We start from the raw sequence: 20,706 nt of genomic DNA on the forward strand, positions 1-20,706 counted from the left end.
TATCTGGGTGACTGTATAGGTTCTCTACATGTATCTCCGAAGGTGTCTGTTGAGTTAGTATGGATCAAGACTGGGATTTGTCACTCCGTGTGACGGAGAGGTATCTCGGGGTCCACTCGATAATACAACATCACACACAAGCCTTGCAAGCAATGTGACTAAGTGTAAGTCACGGGATCTTGTATTACAGAACGAGTATAGAGACTTGCCGGTGAAGAGATTGAAATAGGCATGCGGATACCGACGATCAAATGTCGGGCAAGTAACATACGAAGGACAAAGGGAATGACATACGAGATTATATGAATCCTTGACACTGAGGTTCAACCGATAAGATCTTCGGAGAATATGTAGGATCGAATATGGGCATCCAGGTCCCGCTATTGGATATTGACCGAGGAGTACCTCAGACATAGTTCTCGAACCCGCAGGGTCTGCACACTTAAGGTTCGATGATGTTTTAGTATAGTTGAGTTATATGTGTGGTTACCGAATGTTGTTCGGAGTCCCGGATGAGATCACGAACGTCACGAGGGTTTTCAGAATGGTCCGAAACGAAGATTGATATGTAGGATGACTTCATTTGGTTACTGGAAGGTTTTTGGACATTATCGGGATTATACCGGGAGTAACGAATGGGTTCCGGAAGTTCGCGGGGAGGGGGGCAACCCACCCGGGGGAAGCCCAATGGTCCTAGGGGTGGCGCACCAGCCCTTAGTTGGTAGGTGGGACAGCCCAAGAGGGCCTTGGCGCCATAAAAAGAAAACCAAAGAAAGAAAGAAAAAAAGGGGAGGTGGGAAGGAAGAGAAGGACTCCACTTTCCAATCCTAATTGGAGTAGGATTGGAGTAGGAATCCTCCTCTCCTCCTGGCCGGCGCCCCCTTGGGGACTTGGTCCTCAAGGGAAGCCTCCGCCCCCTCCCTCCTATATATAGTGGTGATTTAGGGCTTATTTGAGACAACTTTTGCCACGTGCAACTCAAATATAGATACCATAGTTCTTCCTCTAGATCGTATTTCTGCGGAGCTTGGGCGGAGCCCTGCAGGAGTAGATCGTCACCACCACCGGAGCGCCGTCACGCTGCCGAAAAACTCATCTACTTCTCCGTCTTGCTTGCTGGATCAAGAAGGCTGAGATCATCGTCGAACTGTACGTGTGCTGAACGCGGAGGTGCCGTCCGTTCGGCACTAGATCGGAACGGATCGCAGGACGGTTCGTGGACGGTTCGTGGGGCTGATCGAGGGACGTGAAGATGTTCCACTACATCAACCGCGTTTCTTAACGCTTCCTGATGTGCGATCTACATGGGTACGTAGATCCAAATCTCCTCTCGTAGATGGACATGCCATGACAGGTCTTCGTGTACGTAGGAAATTTTTTGTTTCCCATGCAACGTTCCCCAACAGCAGACACTGCAAGTAGTCTTACGTGGCCTCTAATTATGAAGAAAGGAGTGCATCGTCTTTCCAAGGCCACCGACACCTCCTCCAAGTCAGACGCGTTAGCCGACTCCACCCCACCACCCCGACACGGAGCGCGGCGCTAGTCCGCCACCGCGTGAGCCAACTCCATCCCACCCCAACATGGAGCCCAACGTGAGTCCACCACCGCGTTCATTTAATTTTTTGATGAAGAACCAGAGTCCAAAGCAGAAGAGAGCGCCAAGGAAGAAACCCTCCCCTCCTGCCAAAAAGAAGTTGGCTTACAAGAAGAACACGGAGGAAAGAGATGCCACAACGGCTGCTGAATTGCAGGCCCATTTTGAACCGAAACTACACCCGCCGCCAAAGGATATAGTACCTCTGGAAACCGTACAACGCGTTTTGTCCAATCTTGGTAAACCGCCTCCGAAGAAAAGTCAATCAGACTATGAACGCTCTATTAGCAAGTCATATCAAAAAGGGCTAACGGAGGAGTTGGTCTGTAGTAAAGAAAAAGCAGGAAAACCATTCCCCAGCTGGGAGAACAGTCAGTGCAATCGATCCCGTCGCTCAAGGTGGGTACCGAGGTCATAGTCGATCCCTGTGCTGTTGAAGAAATGGCTAGAGAGGCCAGTGTCACTATCTAACAACTCCTAAACGACGAGGAAATGCCCACGGTGGAAGGGGATAAACTAACATGGGCATTTGCCCCCGGGAAACCTCTCATCAGGTCTCATCTTGTCGAGGATCTACCAACGCAAATGTACAGATTGCATACCTGGTACACGAGGAAAACAAAACTCGGGCGACACAGCCTCATGGTGAAAGTCAAGGCAGAGTATTTCTTCAATGAAAAAGATTTGTGGATTGATAATCCAAAATTGTGGCAGTTATTCAATTAAGACGCACTTGACAAATCTCTGGTCAGTTGCTATTGTGTGTAAGTGATTTATTTATGTAATTTAAGTCTCTAGCTCATCAGCTCGTTCATTTGCCTCTAATTATCCTCACTATATTCTTTTGTGCGGTGTTATGCAAAATGAAAATGTTTTAAATGAAAAGAGATGGAGTCTTTTGCATTGGCTTCATTGACCCAAATACCACTTGTGATGAGACGTTAATAAAGCACAAAGATGAAACAGAGGAGAACTTGTTCCGGTTTTTGAAGATACTAAATACCCAACCAAAAGTATTATTTCCTTACAACTTCAGGTTAGTGTTACTGTCTTGTAATATAAATTCTATTTTGCTTACTCTATGTTTTAGTTGTAAATGTAGTATTTGATGAGTTATGCATGGCCGCTTATACAACGTTGTGTCCACTGGATCTTGCTAATCATTAAGGTTGACGAGGGAAAAGTTCAAGTAGTAGACTCACTAAGAAAAGACCCTAAATAGTACATGAACCCGAGGTTGATGCTCGACACGTAATTTCAATCATTATCGCACTATGTCGGCCTCTTTAGTTCATTTCTTGATATCAAGTAATCAATGATTCCTTTATTATTTTTCTTTTTTAGACAGGGTTTGGACACAGTTTATCAAGAAGTTTCGCGGTGAATGGAAACCAAAGCTGGAAGGGTCAACGTTCAAGGTAATTAAGTAGTACTAGCTACGTCTGCGCATCTCTTTTGTTCTAGTTTCGTTACCATTATAATGTTTGATTATTATCTGATTGAATTCTATTCTCGTAAAGTGGTGCATGCGGCAGGCACAGGGACTAATCTATGTGCATACTATGTTTGCGAGAACATTCGCTTTATGACCGAACGAAGGAGCAAAGATGCAAGAACTCTTGGGGTACGTAAACACTATTCACATTTTTTTATCATGGCCTAATATATACACACACAGTTAATATATTCATATCGGTCTCCTTCTTTAAAGATGCATGAGATGCGGGATAGGCACCTACCAAGGGAACGCGTACGAGCACTTCAAGAGGAAATTTCGAGACATAGATCTCAAAAGAGAACACCATTTCACCAATTAATGCATGCATGTAATGATCTACAAGTTGTAGGAGAAATTGTATATACCAAATTGGCAAATATATATATATATATATATATATATATATATATATATATATATATATATATATATATTTTGTTCATACGAAAAATTCTATGATATATGATTGGTCCTACACGGTATGTAGTAGCGTAAGATATGTTTGAAATGAAAAAGAATTAAATAAAAAAAAGAATATGAAAAGGAAAAATAAACAATAAACCCCAAACCTCCAAATCCCCGAATCCTTTAGTCCCGGTTGGTGTTACCAACCGGGACTAAAGGTCTCCGCCCCCCACCCCCGCACGCGCTGCCAACCACGTGGAAGGGAATTAGTCCCGGGTCGTGGCAAACCGGGACTAGGGGGGGGGGGCTTTAGTTCCAAGTTATTAGTCTCTGTTGGTGAACCGGGACGAAAGACCCTTACCAACCGGGACTATAGCCCTATTTTCTACTAGTGTGAAGTCATCCTCTTTTAAGCAACATGTCAATTATAATATGGTTTGTCTTCAGCTACACGAGTTTGGGTGGTTGGCTATGCATCTTATCGATGGAATTTTTTTGTTGGTCTCCATTTTCTGAGCGCACCCTTGAGGCTGGAGTATGCTGATCTAGGTAACATTCATCACCAAGAGACTTTGCAGGAAACAATGCAAATCAGGAGCATGTCCGTTCATTGGCAAAATTTGAGTCAAGAAGGGTATCTTGTGTCGTGGGTTGTAGCTTCATTGGGCCCGATCCACAGTCCTTGGCCCATTGTATTTTCGACCGTTCTTTTGATGGTCTTTGGTCTTAGGATGAGCCATATCTATGTATGGACCTATCTCTTGGGTATAACACCATCAAGTGGCTATTAATAAACAAAACAATTGCATGTTTGCAATGATTATTTGTAATTTGGTTTATATAGATAAGTAAATAAAGACACTTATGCGATAGCATCACACAAAGAGCCTAAGGATGTATGATGAACATGATGCAATGAAATGGCACTAGGCTATACTACATTATACATAGCACTGTCGTAACGATTTTTTTTTCCTTTGCCAACCTATACCGAAAATTTAGTATCCATCTCTCCAAATACTTATATATTTACACTTCAGTGATAAACTACAATCCAGGACAAAAAAAGTACTACGCCAGTGAGCAGTTGGTGGGATGCCCATCTAGTAGTAGTTATTGTTGATACACGAACACGTCACGTGTACCCTCGACGCCGGTTGTCTTGCGTATCGCGCTGTCTGTCGGGTCTCCTTCGACGTGAGTTATGGTGCATCACCCCCCGCGTCGAGGGTACACGTGACGTGTTCTCACCCCTAGAGCCTCGGGATTCACATCTCTCAAACTCGAGAAACAACGAAGAACGAGAGATAAAAATGAAGTAGAGATGAAACGTAGATGAAAAAGTAGTATATTGATTTGTTCGATTGTGGTTGTTCAATCGGCCGTCACCCCCAACATATATAAGAGGCGTCTGAACTTCCCGTACAAGCAAAGGATTCATCCAGTCTTTCCTTACAAGAAAACTTCAGCAAATCACGTCCTAGAATCCTACTTCCAGTCTAACTCGGATTCAGCCCAAATCTGGCCCAATCTTCTGTCTTGCTCCTTGCGTGGACCACAAAATCTGCATACGACCTCCAATTGAAACGATTTATATATCAAAATTGACCGTCTCAACGATACGAACAACTCTTCTGTTGACAACGTTTCCAAATAAGGTCATATTGAGTACTCCACGAGATCATCTTTAACTCCCAGTTGGATTCGGCTACTCGGCTGACTGTATTGTCCGAATCTTGTATCATTTCTACGGGCCGTAGACTCCAAATGCAAATTTAACCGTCTTGATGATACCCACAACTATCATGTTAAACACTTTTCCATACAAAGTCATCTAGACAACTCTTTGCGCTCATCTTTCATCTTCCGATTAAATATTGACCAACTTCACTCGGTTTCAAACCTTTTCAATCGGATGTTTAGGATTCTTCACTCGGATGGTAAACTTTCCACTCGGATGACACTTCACTCGGCTGGCAAATTCCACTCGGATGGCAAACTCCTCTCCGATGGCAAATTTTACTTGGATGGTAAATTTCACTCGGATGGCACTCCACTCGGATGGAAATTCCACTCGGATGGCACTCCACTCGGATGGCAAATTTCCACTCGGATGGCAAACTTTTCACTCGGGTTCCTGAGTGGAACTTTAGCCTGATCTTGTTTTGTCCCTTCAGGTCGCACACGAACTCGGATTGAGACAAAAAATATATATAAATTGATCGCCTCGACGAGGCGAACACAATTCCTGTTGAACATTTTTCCATATGAGCAAAGTTGTCAGAATTGCGACTCGGATCTTAAAATCGTAAGACTTTACGATCCTACACGTAAGAAACGACCCAAAACGCAAGCATAGTTGTTTTTTGTTGAGTCACTGTGGAGTCTAGCTACAAGTCGTAGGATCGTGTAAAATCGCATGCTGAGTCGCTACCATGAACGACTCTACCTCAAGCTCTAATCGTGCCTTTGTACTAAAGATGGACGGTAGATATCCAATACGCTAAGCCCTATATAAGTTGTCTCTTTTCCTTCCTGGATCGTTATCCTTTCGTGGCCGCCCCGCTGTGCCTCCGTTTCTTCGTCTTTCGATATTCTCATCTAAATATGCCCTAGGAATTTCTGAGATCTAATCCGAGCTGGTAAGCATATGGATGAAGAAAGGGATTGACGAGAATATCACAAAGGTTCTCCACTTCGTAGGTAATACACGAGCTTGATACTACTTTTTAAATTAAAAAGTCTCAGATCTGGGTGGGGTGAATGGTTGTGCTTGCGCATGTATACAACAAGTCTGCTACTACTACTCGTGAAGTCGTGATAGTAGAATTCTAGTAATTATACGGCTAATGGCTGATCACTGTTTCTAGTATTCAATCCGATCCATCCATTGTCTCTGTACTGTATTCTATCCGATCCATCCATTGTCTCTGTACTGTATTCTATCCGATCCATCCATTGTCTCTGTACTATAATTTCTAGCCGATCACTACAAGCCGATTAATAGAATATCTAGCTGGTCACTAATTGCTAGACTTGTTGTTAATGATCGGCTAGAAAGTCTAGTGATTAGACTGCTATCTTACTTATGTGCTTTACTTTCTAAGTAGCACTACTCTTATTTTTTTGTTTTTATTTATTTTAGGGCAATATGTCGACTACAACTGCTAGCCAAGGTAAAACGAAAAGGAAAAATGCTCCTGGAAATCGGTCTGACATTGGATGGGGTCATGGAGAGGAAGTTGATTCTAAAAAGAAGACTGTAAGATGCAAGTATTGCTCTGTTGTTAGAGGAGGAGGGATTTACAGACTGAAGCATCATTTGGCAGGCACTCGGTTTAATTCGGAGCCTTGTTCGAAAGTACCCGATGATGTCCGAGCAATGTTCCTGAAGCTGTTACAATGTCAGGAAGAACAGAGTGATGCAAAGAAGAGGAAGTTAGAACAGATAGCAACTGATTCTCATGAAGTAAATGCCATAGAAGAGAATGACCAAGATCATGTTGGAGATCAGCTGGCAAACAAGAGTAAAACCCAGACAACTGTGAATCAATTCTACAAAAAACAAGAGAGGGAGGAAGTTTGTATTCAGATTTGTCGTTTCTTCTATACGTCCGCAATTTCATTCAATGCGGTCAAGAATCCTGAATTTACAAAGATGGTTCAAATGATAGGCAAATATGGTAAAAATCTGAAGCCTCCATCATATCATGAAATACGAGTAAAATATCTCAAGCTAGAAGTTGAGAGAACAATGAATCTGGTTGTTGAATTTAAACAAGAGTGGAAAAAGACAGGTTGTACAATTATGTCGGATGGCTGGACCGACAGAAAGAGAAGATCCATTTGCAACTTTTTGGTGAACAGCCCGAAAGGTACTGTGTTTTTGGCATCCGTTGATACTTCTGAAATTTCCAAAACAGCCAACAAGATTTTTGAAATGATAGATGATATTGTTGAGATAGTAGGAGAGGACAATGTTGTGCAGGTTGTGACCGACAATGCGGCTAACTACAAGGCAGCGGGTGAACTTTTGGTGGAAAAGAGGAAAAAGTTATTCTGGACACCATGTGCTGCACATTGCATTGATCTAATTCTTGAAGCTTTCGAGAAAAAGATGAAGATGCACAATGTAACTATTGCAAAAGGTCGGAAAATATGCACATATATTTATTCGAGAACAGTACCACTCTCTTGGCTGAGGGAGTTCACTAAAGGAAGAGAGTTAGTTAGGCCAGCGATCACAAGATTTGCTACTGCATATTTGATATTGGGATGTCTACATGAACTGAAAGGTGCACCGGTCAACATGTTTAGTTCAAACAAGTGGAGGGGTAGCAAATTTTCTGCTACAAGAGAAGGCAAGGAAGTTCAGCAAATTGTATTGGATAGCCGTGGGTTTTGGCCTAATGTTGCCCTTTGTCTTAAGGCTGCGTTGCCACTTATAAGAGTTCTTCGATTGGTTGATTCAGATGAGAACCCCGCTATGCCTTTTATTTATGATGAGATGAGCTCTGCAAAACAAAAGATAAAGCTAAATTTTGGCAATGTGAAGAAGAGGTACATATATACATCGTTGATTTATGCTTTATGTTAAATATGTTATAGATCCTGGTCTTAATATTTTTCTGTATATTTAATATTCTACATTATCTCTTCATAGGTATAAGCAAATATTCGAGATTATTGATGAAAGATGGGAAACACAGCTCCATAGGCCTTTGCATGCTGCTGCATACTACCTAAATCCACATTGCCATTACAGTGACAATTTTAGGGCCGCGGAAGTGAAACGTGGCCTTTACACATGTCTTGAGAAAATGGTTCCTAATCTAGCTGAAAGAGTGAAGATAGACTTACAACTAGATGCATTTAAAAATGGATTAGGTCTTTTTGGAATGGATTCGGCTGTCATGACTAGAACAAAGAAATCTCCAGGTTAGTTTCTTTATAAAAGTGTGTACTAACTCTATAACCATGTTATTGTTCTGTGTAAGTAATATGTCTTGATTTCTTGCACCAGCCGATTGGTGGGATTCATATGGGGATGATGTTCCAGAGTTGCAAATTTTTTCTATTAAAATCTTGAGCTTAACTAGTAGTTCTTCAGGTTGCGAGCGGAATTTTAGCGCCTTTGAGCAAGTAAGAACTTTATTTGTTAATATATTTCTTTGGAAAGTTACATAGTATGTATGATGATCTAAGGCTAGCTATTATTCTGAAACTCATGTAGGTACACTCTAAAAAAAGAAATCGCTTGCATCAAGAGAAGATGAATGATCTAGTCTTTGTCATGTACAATCTAAAGTTGTTTGATAGGCAAGCTAGAAGAATAAGACAAGCAAAGGTGACCTATGATCTAGAAGATGTATCTTCTGATGATGAATGGATAACTGAAAAGGAGGATCCTGTTCTGCCTCCACAAAAGAATTGGTTGCGTGCTCTAGATAGAATTGCCCATTGGGAAGCACAGAAAGAACAAGAGGCTGATTCTGAAATGAAAGTTGAGAATATGGTCAATAATTTAACTGAAGCATGTACGCACAGTCGTTTTACTCAGATATGTTACATATTGTTTTATTCCTTGTTTTTAGAAATCACCGTTAATTTCGTTTCTTATCAGGTGGTGATGATCTTGGATTGGACCAATATCTTCATGGGTATGACTTTGAGGACAACAATCAAGAAGTTGGTGAAGATGGAAACAATCAAGTACACTCTACATCTGAGAGAGGCGCTACTAGTGCTGCACCATCAAGAGACAACGAGGATGATCATCTAAATTTGCACGACTTGTACTAATTGAGTGGTTGTTATTTTTCAACAACTTAGTGAACTATTTACTATTGTCCGCTCAGGCTGAACCAACATATTTGTTACTATGCCCTTTAATGAACATATATGTCGGAGACCTATGGTTTATGCTGAATTCTACTTCTTCTTATGAGCTTATCCTATATAATTTTACCATGTTAATTTTTTACATATGTACACTACCTCTCGACATAATTTCACGATGAATTTTTTTTGGTGTGAGTTGTACCAAAAAACATATATTTTAAGCACATGCACGCTCACTACAAAAACTCCTCCGTTTTGATTTTGTGCAGCTCACAAAACATATTTGTTCATGAAATTTTACACGGAAATGTCTAAAAGTATTGTACTGGTAGGATCGCGTAGAATCTTAGATTCTACGACTTGATTCTACGACTCGATTCTACCGAAGACTTTCCGATCCGATTCAGAATCACAATTGTGACAACTTTGCATATGAGGCTGTCTTGTTGGCTTAATAGTTCGAATAGTACTCTGAATATGAAATCTCAGCACTTCGAACACAGTTTCGGCCTTCAATATCAGATTGGACAGCGATGACCCAAACTCCAAAAATATTCATGTCAACACCACAAAACTTTTTATGTGGAGCACTTCTTCCTTTGAATCCATCTTAATAAGATTTTCTTCCGTGCCAAAATCTGGTGTCAACAGTTGTACTCATCAATTTATAGGACATTTGTTTTTTGGGAAGGGCTATTTTTTGTTTACTGCTATAGGTATGATTGTATCACATTCAATTGTGTACAATTTGGAGTATCTCCAAAATTTATATCACATAGATATAAACAAATATAATAACATTAGATGGACATACCAAATTGTACAAATTAAGGACAGACAGTGATACGGTGATTTTTTTATCTTATTCACATGAATAGGGAAATTATCTTCAAAATTAATATCACAGGGTAGATCTAGAGAGATATAATAACATTATAAATGGGTATCATATTAAATATACAACCAATTTGTACAAATTAAGGATGGGGTGGGGATACGTTGAAATCTTCTTTATCTTATTGCGTGAATTGGGAGTAAATGTGCTCTAGATATAGGGCTAGCCTACAAAAGAACGCAAGCACCATGTATGTTTCAGACACTGAGATAGAAGCGAGAAGAATAAGTTTGTGTATAATCTCATGGAGGGGAAAACTATTCTTCTTTGCTTTATGGTGATTGTGCTAATGGAAAATTTCAGTCTAACTGGTACAAAATCAGTGCTCTCCTATACACATATATATATATATATATATGTATATGTTTCCTTTCTCCTGCCAACATGAGTAGAATAGCATTGTCAAATGAACTGCATGAATTTCTTTGGAACTTTCTTAATTTAGAATTGTTTAATTGGTGTATGTTCTTGTCTACAGAGAGTTGCAAAGGATACATGGGTTTTATTGCCCCTGTATGTGGAGAACCAAAATGTCGGGAGGCCTGTTGGTTGGAATGGGGAGACCGTGTCAAGAAAGCTTATTGTATGAATGCCAAGGAGTGTTACTGTCTAGTCTGTGATTAGAGTTGCAATTTTCCATCATGTATGTAAAACAATGGAACATGATGTGATCTTTTAATAAATTCTTCTTGTAACATGCATGTGACAGTACATGTTGATCGCCATTTTTTTGAGAAACACAAGATACATCAGAAATTGCACGCATGCGCAATCACGTAACCCTTATTGACTTAAAATTGACGAAGTAACACGAACGCCTCGGTATTGACGAGAGCACCTCCTTGCATAAATGCGCACACACGCACTCACATGACGCCTATTGACTTAAAATTGACGGACTAACCACGAGAGCCTCGCTATTGACGAGAACGCCACCTCACACTTAAAAGATAATAAGCATTCATTAGACTTTGATCTTTGTCATTCCTACGAGATACTCTTGCTTTGCCATTATCACAAGGTACCTTGGGTTACTTTTGAATAAGTCCAACATCCTTCAGATTGAGCACTAGATGAAGCAGCGGATCTGCATGGTAAAAGAAAATAAATTTGTACACCTGCACAAGCCTAAACATGAAGAATATGCAACACCTTAGGGTGGGCAGAAAAAAGGGCGACCGAATATCGAACCCAAAAAAACCGAGACCGAGCTGAAAAACTGAGAATCAAAACTTCGGTTGTTACACCAGTCAGCATATGTGGAAAACCAAACTAAGGTCGGTGATTTCCGTGCGCTACCTCGGTTGGCCGATGAAACGAACTATTCTTATGCTATATATAAAGCCCAACAAATCTTGGCCCAATACTCTATTTACTCTTCACGTGAATTCCCAATTTATCCTTGAACACAAAGCTAGCCCAGCTGGGCCAACCCAGCCCCAACTTGCTGATTACCCTGCCTCCTGCGAAGTATATGTGGAGGGTCGCCGCCCCGACCTCACGGCATCGCAGGTCGCAACTGCCACTGCCGCCTCCCGTGGCTTATGAATGGAGGCCGGCGTGTGACGATATCAGGACACATATCTTATGTGATGTCCTTCCCTTCTATATAGTATATGTTCCTTTCCCAGCCATATCTTGGTATATTTTGATGGATGCCATTGATCGAATTTTGCTTGAGATTTGATGCTTGTTCGGTTTACACCGGGTTGATTGAAATATTTGGAAGTGTCATTCCTTCTATTCCTTTGCGGATTTGATGCAAACCTTACACCTAACTGATTTCATCTATTTGTATTCGTTTTTATTTAAATTCTTCTACCTCGATATGATGTGGTGGATTACATCAGTTGATTCGGTGTTTTAAATAGTAGTTGTAATAATAGCTTTCGGGCAGTAGTTGACAACATGGGTGTTTCAAATAGTTAACTTACCTAGGAGGGTGTTTTTTCTACACGCAATCACGCTGCACCCCGTCAAGAAAACATAATAGAACATTTTAAAAAACCCTGAAAATTTGTGGGAATGATTACCAACAAATTTTATGTGTGGTTGCAAAGTTTGTTAGTCAAAAAACATTCGAGGAGCTCTGTAGAAAAAGTCACTCAAAGTTACTCAAAATAATGTGCACTGATTGAGCAGATTTTGCAATTTTCCCCTTTTTGGATAGAGCTCCTCGAATGTTTTTTGAACAGTAAACTTTGCAACCACCCATAAATTCGTTTTCATATCATGATCATCAGAATAAGAAGACATCACAGAATCATGATAAACATGGCCACCCCGCGAATAATTCACTTAACTTTAGAATCATCAGAATCACAGAATCACAGAATCACACAAAGAGCCTAAGGATGTATGATGAACATGATGCAATGAAATGGCACTAGGCTATACTACATTATACATAGCACATTCATAACGATTTTTTTTCCTTTGCCAACCTATACCGAAAATTTAGTATCCATCTCTCCAAATACTTATATATTTACACTTCAGTGATAAACTACAATCCAGGACAAAAAAGTACTACACCAGTGAGCAGTTGGTGGGACGCCTAGCTAGTAGTAGGTGTACTCATCAAATTATAGGACTTTTTTTTTTGGAAGGGCTATTTGTTTGTTTACTGCTACAAGTCTAATTGGATCACATTCAATAGTGTACAATTTGGAGTATTTGCAAAATTTATATCACATAGATATAAACAAATATAATAACATTAGATGGACATACCAAATTGTACAAATTAAGGACAATGATACGGTGATATTTTTTATCTTATTCGCATGAATCGGGAGGTATCTCCAAAATAAACATCACAGGGAAGATCTAGACAGATATAATAATATTATAAATGGGTATCATCTTAAGGATACAACCAATTTGTACAAATTAAGGACATGGATACGCTGAAATCTTCTTTATCTTCCGTGAATTGGGAGTAAATGCGCTCTAGATATAGGGCTATCCTATAAAAGAAAGCAATCACGATGTATGTTGCTAGACGCCGAGATAGGAGCGAGAAGAATAAGTTTGTGTTTGATGTCATGGAGGGGAAAACTATTCTTCTTTGCTTTATGGTGATTGTTTTAATAGCAAATTTCACTCTTACTGGTACAAAATTGGTGCTCTCCTATACATATCTATATGTTTCCTTTCTCCTGCCAATGTGAGTAGAATAGCATTGTCAAGTGAACTGCATGAATTTCTTTGGAACTTTCTTAATTTAGAATTGTTTAATTGTTGTATGTTCTTGTCTACAGAGAGTTGTAAAGGGTACATGGGTTTTGTCCCAGTATGTGGAGAACCAGAACGTCGGGAGATCTGTCGGTTCGACTGGGGAGAACGTGTCAAGAAAGCTTATTGTATGAATGTCAAGGAGTGTTACTGTCTAGTCTGTGATTAGAGTTGCACTTTGCCATCTCGTATGTAAAACAATGGGCAATGATGTAATCCTGTAATAAATTCTTCTTGTAACATGCATGTGACAGTGTACGTTGATCGTCATTTTTTTTCAGAAACACAAATACAACACAAATGCACGCACTCGCACTCACGTAACCCCTATTGACTTCAAATTGACAAAGTAACCAATAGCGCCTCACTATTGACGAGAACACCACCTCGCATAAATGCACACACGCGCACTCACATAGCGCCTATTGACTTAAAATTGACAAAGTAACCACGAGAGCCTCTCTATTGATGAGAACACCACCTCACACTTAAAAGATAATTAGCATTCATTAGACTTTGATCTTTGTCATTCCTACCAGATACTCTTGATTTTCCATTATCACCAGCTTCCTTGGGTTACTTTTGTATATATTAGTACTCCTCCACAAGCTTAAACATGAATAATATGCAACACCTCAAGGTGGGAAGAAAAAAGGGCGACCGAACACCGAACCAAGAAAAACTGAGACCGAACCGAAAAAATGAGAACAAAAACTTCGGTTGTTATGTCAGTCATCATATGTGGAAAACCAAACTAAGCTCGATGAGTTCCTGCGCTACCTCGGTTGGCCGATGAACTGAACTATCCTTATGCTATATATACAACCCAACAAATCTTGGCGAAATACTCTATTTACTCTTCATGTGAATTCCCGATTTATCCTTGAACACAAAGCTGCCCCAGCTGGGCCAACTTAGCCCCAACTTGCTGATGACCCTGCCTCATGCGAAGTATATGCTGGAGGGTCGCCGCCCTGACCTCATGGCATTGTAGGTCACAGCTGCCACTGCCGCCTCCCATGTCTTATGAATGGAGGCCGGCGTGTGACATATCAGGACGCATGTCTTACGTGATGTCGTTCCATTCTATATAGTATATGTTCCTTTCCCCAGCCATATCTTGGTATATTTTGATGGATGCCATTGATCGAGTTTTGCTTGAGATTTGATGCTTGTTCGGTTTACACCTAGTTGATTGAAATATTTGGAAGTGACATTCCTCCCATTTCTTTGTGGATTTGATGCAAAGCTTACACCTAACTGATTTCATCTATTTGTATTCATTTTTATTTCAATTATTCTACCTCGATATGATGTGGTGGATTACATCGATTGATTAGGTGTTTCAAATAGTAGTTGTAAAAATAGCTTCCGGACAGTAGTTGACAACATGGGTGTTTCAAATAGTAAACTTACCTAGGAGAGTGGTTTTTCTACACCCAACCATGCTGCACACCCTCAAGAAAACATAATAAAACATTTAAAAAAATCTGAAATTTTGTGGGAATGATTATGAACAAATGTTATGGATGGTTGCAAAGTTTGGTAGTCAAAAAACATTCGAGGAGCCTTATACAAAAAAAGACACTCAAAGTTACTCAAAATGTATGTGCACTGATTGAGCATATTTTGCAATTTTCTCTTTTTTGTATAGAGCTCCTCGAATGTTTTTTGACCACTAAACTTTGAAACCACCCATAACATTTATTTTCATATCACGATCATCACAATAAGAAGGCATCACAGAATCATGATCAACAGGGCCACCGCGCGAATAATTCACATAACTTTCGAGTTGCAGTTCGTCTGCGGTCTCTTGAAATAGTTTTCTTGACTTCCATTTTAGTTCCTCATAGTCTTCTTAACTACCACATTGTAGCTGGTTCATGCGCCAATAGGAGGAAAAGTATAAATTCGTGTGTATAAAAACCGTCATTCCTGGGGAAGCTAAATATCATGGGTATTGATGGGCCAGATTGACCCTCAAAAACCAAGGGCCCTGTGGCTAGCTCCTCTTTAGTGCATTCTGCTGCAAATAGGCCTTTCTTCGCACGGAGCGCGTGCAACTGGGCCTGCCCGTTCGGATAGAACTCTTAACAATCATCGGGCGCCAAAAATTCCTAAAAAGTAAATACATGGAACAATGTTTGAATATTTAGAACCGCAACATTTTATTAAATTCAATTTATTGTGCCTTTGGAATAATCATCAAATGTTTTCAATCTGCAAACAAACTGCACCAGCTTAATTCAACATTACTCAATGTTTGAATATTTAGAACCGTAAAATTTTATTAAATTCAGTTTATTTTCAAAATGCGAACAATGTTTTGAAAACCTGGAAACTGAGCTAAATTGCGAAGATCAATTGAAAAATCAGAGCAAAAAAATCGATTATTTTTGTTTTGAAGATCAATTTATTTTTATTTTAGCAAAAAAATCAGAGCTAGAATGTCATACATAAAACGTTCGTGTTTCAGAAAATATACAGAAATTTCAAAATGTGTAGTCATTTTTTTTCATAATTTCATAAATATGTTTGTGTTTCAAACAAATGTTCTGGAATTCCCGAAAATGTTTCTTGTTTTCGAATAAATTCATAAAATTTGCGTTTTGAATTTTTTTGGGAGCTTTCAAAATGTTCCCATTTCCAAAATATTTTTGTGATTTTAATATTTCTCACAAGTTTCAAAAAATGTTCCTGTTGTCAAATAATATTATAGTTTTTTTTATTTTTATTTTAGTTTTAGAAGAATAAATGTTTTTCATCTGTTTCAAGAATTGTTTAAGTTTTGTTCATTTTTTAAAGATTTGTTCATGTGTTTCAAGAATTGTTCATATTTGTTTATGTTTTTGCGAGTTTAAAAATGTCAATGTTCTTCAAAAAAATGATCATGTTTTCACAATTTTCTCTGAATTTCATAAAATGCTCCTAATTTTTTTTTCGATAAAAAACCGTAAAAACGTTTGTCCCTTTGAATTTATTTAGAGTTTCGAAAAATATTCCTGTTTTCAAACTTGGTTGGATTTTCGAAAAATGTTCCTGTTTCTCAAGAACATAAAGTGATTACAATGTAAATTTTGTTAAAAAGTTATCCTGATTTGTCAAAAACTGTTTTCTGTTTTAGAAAATTATCGTGTTTTTCAAAGTAATTCGCAGTGTTGAAAATATTTGCTCTTAAATTGTTTTGTGCCTTCGGAATACTCATCAAATGTTTTCAATCTGCAAACAGAATTTGAAATTAGGAACATTTTTCCTAATTATGTTTATTTAAAGGAAAGGACAACATTTTTTGCAAATAAGAGAACATTTGTTCAAAAATCCAGAACATATTTTGAAATTGTGAAAAAAATCTACAAATGATTATGTTTTCTTTTATGAACTTGTTTACCTTTTTCGTAAGGATAATTTCAACATACAATCATTTTTTGGACATTCTGAAGAATTTTCTGAAATGTCAAAACTAAATAAATTAGGAAAAGTAGAAAATATAAACAAAACAGAGAAGAAAAAGGAATTAAAGTTGCTAAAAGAATTACAATTTTTTAACATTTTATATATATCTGATAATATTTTTAAAACAAGGACATTTCTTAAAACTATTGAACAAAATTTGTTATATTATTTTTATAAATATATTTTAAAAAAGAACTTGAAAAAAGCAAGAAAAAAAGAAAAAACTCAGTTCACGGAATTTGACGCACTATGTATTCCTGCCATAGAAAAAGCTCGAACTGGGCGAATCCCCGACATAGTTCATACCTCTTCACGGAATTTGACGCACTATGTATTCCTGCCGTAGTTCATACCTCTTCGCTAGTATTCCTGCTTGTGCGAATCCCCGACAATTTGACGCAATTTGTAAAGCTGCAAGGTTGGTATATTTGGGATCCGATTGGGCCGCCCAGTTTTTTTTGTCTCAAAAAATAAAATAAGTTCTTTTTTTCTTTTATTTCTGTTTTCTTCCTTTTCTCCTAATTTCCTTTCCTTTTCTTTTTGGTTGGTATTTTCTTTCCTTTTTCATTTTATTTTCTAACCTGAAGCAAAAATGTTTTTTGAATTTGAAGAACAATTTTCGAAAATACAGAATATTTTCTGAATGTACGAAAATGTTTTATAAACGAGACCATTTTAGAAATGTGGATTTTTTTGAAAAGCAACTTACATTTTCAGAAATTGAAGAACAGTTTTTCAACATGAACTTAGTTTATAAATTGCATAAAATTTTGATATTTCTAACACCTTTTAAAATACCGAACATTTTGATAAATAATGGACAATTTTCTCAAAATACGAATATTATTAGAAAATGCCGAACATTTCTTGCATTTATTAATTTTATAAATGGCAAATGTTTTAAATTTATAACATTTTTTGAAGAAGCAAAAGCATTTTTCGAATTTGAAGATCAATTTTTGAAAATCCAGACATTTTCTGAACTTATGAAGTGACATTTGTTTGAAATTTGGAACAATTTTTGAAAGCAACAACTGTTTTAGAAATTTATGGAGAATTATCGAACAAAAACTTTGTTTTAAAATGGAAATTGTTTTTATATTTCAAATCTTTTCGGAAAATACTGTACATTTTATGAAAATACTGAACATTTTTTGAAAATACCTAACGTTTCTTGAAGTTATGAATATTTTTGAAAAACAGCAAGTAGTTAAATTTAGAATATTTTCAAAAAAATCAAAACATTTTTTGAAATTGAAGAATTAATTTTGAAAATCCATGGCACTTTTTGATAATCTAGAACATTCTTCGACCTTACAAACAATTTCAGAAAAAAAATCATTTTTTTGAAATTTGGAACATTTGTTTACAAACGAGAACATTTTTCAAAATTTAAGAACAAATTTTGAACACGAACTTAGTTTAAAAATAGAATAAAATTTTGTTATCAAACATTTTTAAAAATCCCAAACTTTTTCATAAAATGCCGAACATATTTTTGAAATACCGAATATTTTTCTAAAATTCTGAAATTTCATTGAATTTGTAGAGTTTTGTAAAAAAAGGCAACTATTTGAAGTTTTGAACATTTGTTTAAAAACCAGAAATATTTTTCTAATTTGAAGAATGTTTTTGCAACGTGAACTTATTTTAGAAAATATAAAACAACCATACTAATTGTGGAAAATATAAAAGAACCATATTTTAGAAAACAACGGCAAAAAAGGAACCAGAAAAAAACAAAAAGGAAAAAGGGTAATAAACCAAAAAGAAAGGTTGCGGGAACCTTTCAAAAGATTTCCAAACCCGGTGGCTCTAGAATGCGAGCGCTAGACGGGCCGACCAAATCTCCTAGTCAGTTTTTACAATTTTTCTTCTGCATTTTGGTTCGGGCAACGCTCTGCGTCGGCATGCCGGCGCAAACATTTCGACCGGTCAACGCTCCATCGTAGGATACATGCACATGTAACCATCTGATCTAGAAAAAAAATTCCCCTCCTCGCTCACCGCCTCCCGCTAGCTTGCTTGTCGGCGTGCTCGCCAGCACGCTCGTCGGAGCCGCTCTCTGGAGCTGCTCGTCGGCGTGCAAGCCAGCATTCTCGTCGGAGCCGCTCTCTGGAGCTGCTCGTTGGCGCACTTGTCAGAGCCGCTCGATGGAGCTGCCCGTCGGCTTGCTCGTCGGAGCTGCTCGTCCTTGCCGGAGCCGCTCATCGACGCGCTCGCCAGCGTGCTCTTCGGTGCTTGTGTTGTTGTCAAGCTCGTTGTTTGTAGCAGAGGGTGCGGCGGTCAAAACTTTTTCCCCTGGTCGCCGTTCGTTGAAGCTTTTCACACATACGATTGAAGCTTTCTCTAGAACAGTTGCAACTTTTCTGATTGTGCAGTGTATGGTTGTAGCTTTCTCTCCCAATGGTTGGAACTTTTTCCCTCTAAGGTCGAAGCTTTTCTGTAAAGGGTTGCAACTATTATCTTTTAGCAGCGCTCGATTGATGCGCTCTCTATTGTTTCAGTTGCAGCTTTTTTATCAACTGTTGAAGCATTTTATGTCAATGGTTGTAGCATTCCACCATGGCAATGACCGCTTGCAATTTTTTATATGTCTGGTTGCAGCTTTTTTCATTAACGGTTGTAGCATTTTATGTCAACAGTTGCAGCATTCCGCCATGGCAATGACCGCTTGTAGCTTTTTATATGTATGGTTGCAGCTTTATTCATCAATGGTTGTAGCATTTTATGTCAATGGTTGCAGCATCGTGGGTCACGGTCTGCGGGGGTGCATCTCACGGTCGAACTGGTCGGACATGGTCGTGGACATGAAGCTTTTTCAAACCAACAGTCGAAGCTTTTTCAAGGGTTGAAGCTTTTTCTGATGGATTGAAGCTTTTCATTCCATGCTCGTCGAAGCTTTTTCAATGGTCAGGAGAAGAGCTGGAGAAAGAAGAAGAGCGGTTGGTGGATGGATAAGGTACTGGATGTGTGGCTAGGAAAGAGTCTGTTGCACATGGGCTTGGACGGGTGAACCAGGACCACTCGTTTAAAAGCGAATGGCACGTCCCGCGCGCGAACGGCGAAAGACTCGGCCGGCGCGCCGGGTGTAAACATTTACCTTTTGGTTTTGTGTATTCCTTTTACGGTTTTCTTTGTGTTTGTCTTTCTACTTTTATCAAATACCTGTAGTATATTTTTTTATAAATTTGGACCTTACTTTTATACATACTGACCATTTTCAAATACACCGTTAACCTTTTTTAAATACATTTTCTGAATATTATTATTTTTCAAATACACGGCGAATACGTTTGGTATACATAAGGAACATTCATTTATACATATTGAACATTTTTAATACATGCTTTTATCTTTCTGAACATGTGTTAAAAACGTATGTAAACACATGTTGTACATTCTACAAACACACTTTCAAAAAGATACTCCTAAAATAATTGTCTCAACTTTGTACTAACTCTAGTACATAGTTGAACTAAGCTTCAGACACTTATTTTAAGACCGAGGGAGTACATCATTAATGATCTTTCAAATCATTATTCTGGATTTGGTTGAATACTTGCTAAACATTCTACAAACACACGTTGTATATATTTCAAATATTATGGAACATATTTTTCGAACTATTCTAATATTTGCTTACATTTTACAAACACTTTATCAATTACGAACATATTTCTCCTAATGTGTGATAACTGTTTGAATGCCACGCCAATTATATTCATGTCTGAAATACTTTACCAAATTACTCAAACAATTTAAAACTTTTGTATA

At 38.4% G+C, this 20,706-nt stretch overlaps 1 protein-coding gene and 1 long non-coding RNA gene across 2 annotated transcripts; both read left to right on the forward strand.

Annotated features, from left to right (window-relative positions):
- The first annotated feature begins 6,651 nt into the window (after positions 1 to 6,651).
- LOC123442316 lies at positions 6,652 to 9,302 on the forward strand. The gene is made up of 6 exons (XM_045118329.1): positions 6,652 to 8,060; positions 8,164 to 8,438; positions 8,524 to 8,560; positions 8,603 to 8,642; positions 8,734 to 9,037; positions 9,124 to 9,302. Exons 1-6 carry the CDS (start codon positions 6,652 to 6,654, stop codon positions 9,300 to 9,302), a joined length of 2,244 nt encoding a protein of 747 aa, XP_044974264.1.
- A 1,127-nt stretch (positions 9,303 to 10,429) lies between these two features.
- LOC123441221 lies at positions 10,430 to 10,919 on the forward strand. Its single transcript, XR_006630441.1, has 2 exons — positions 10,430 to 10,547; positions 10,715 to 10,919. It is a non-coding gene; the product is annotated as an uncharacterized LOC123441221 (long non-coding RNA).
- Positions 10,920 to 20,706: the final 9,787 nt, after the last annotated feature.

This window comes from Hordeum vulgare, chromosome 3H (assembly GCF_904849725.1).
Source record: "Hordeum vulgare subsp. vulgare chromosome 3H, MorexV3_pseudomolecules_assembly, whole genome shotgun sequence".
Taxonomy (NCBI): Eukaryota; Viridiplantae; Streptophyta; class Magnoliopsida; order Poales; family Poaceae; genus Hordeum; species Hordeum vulgare.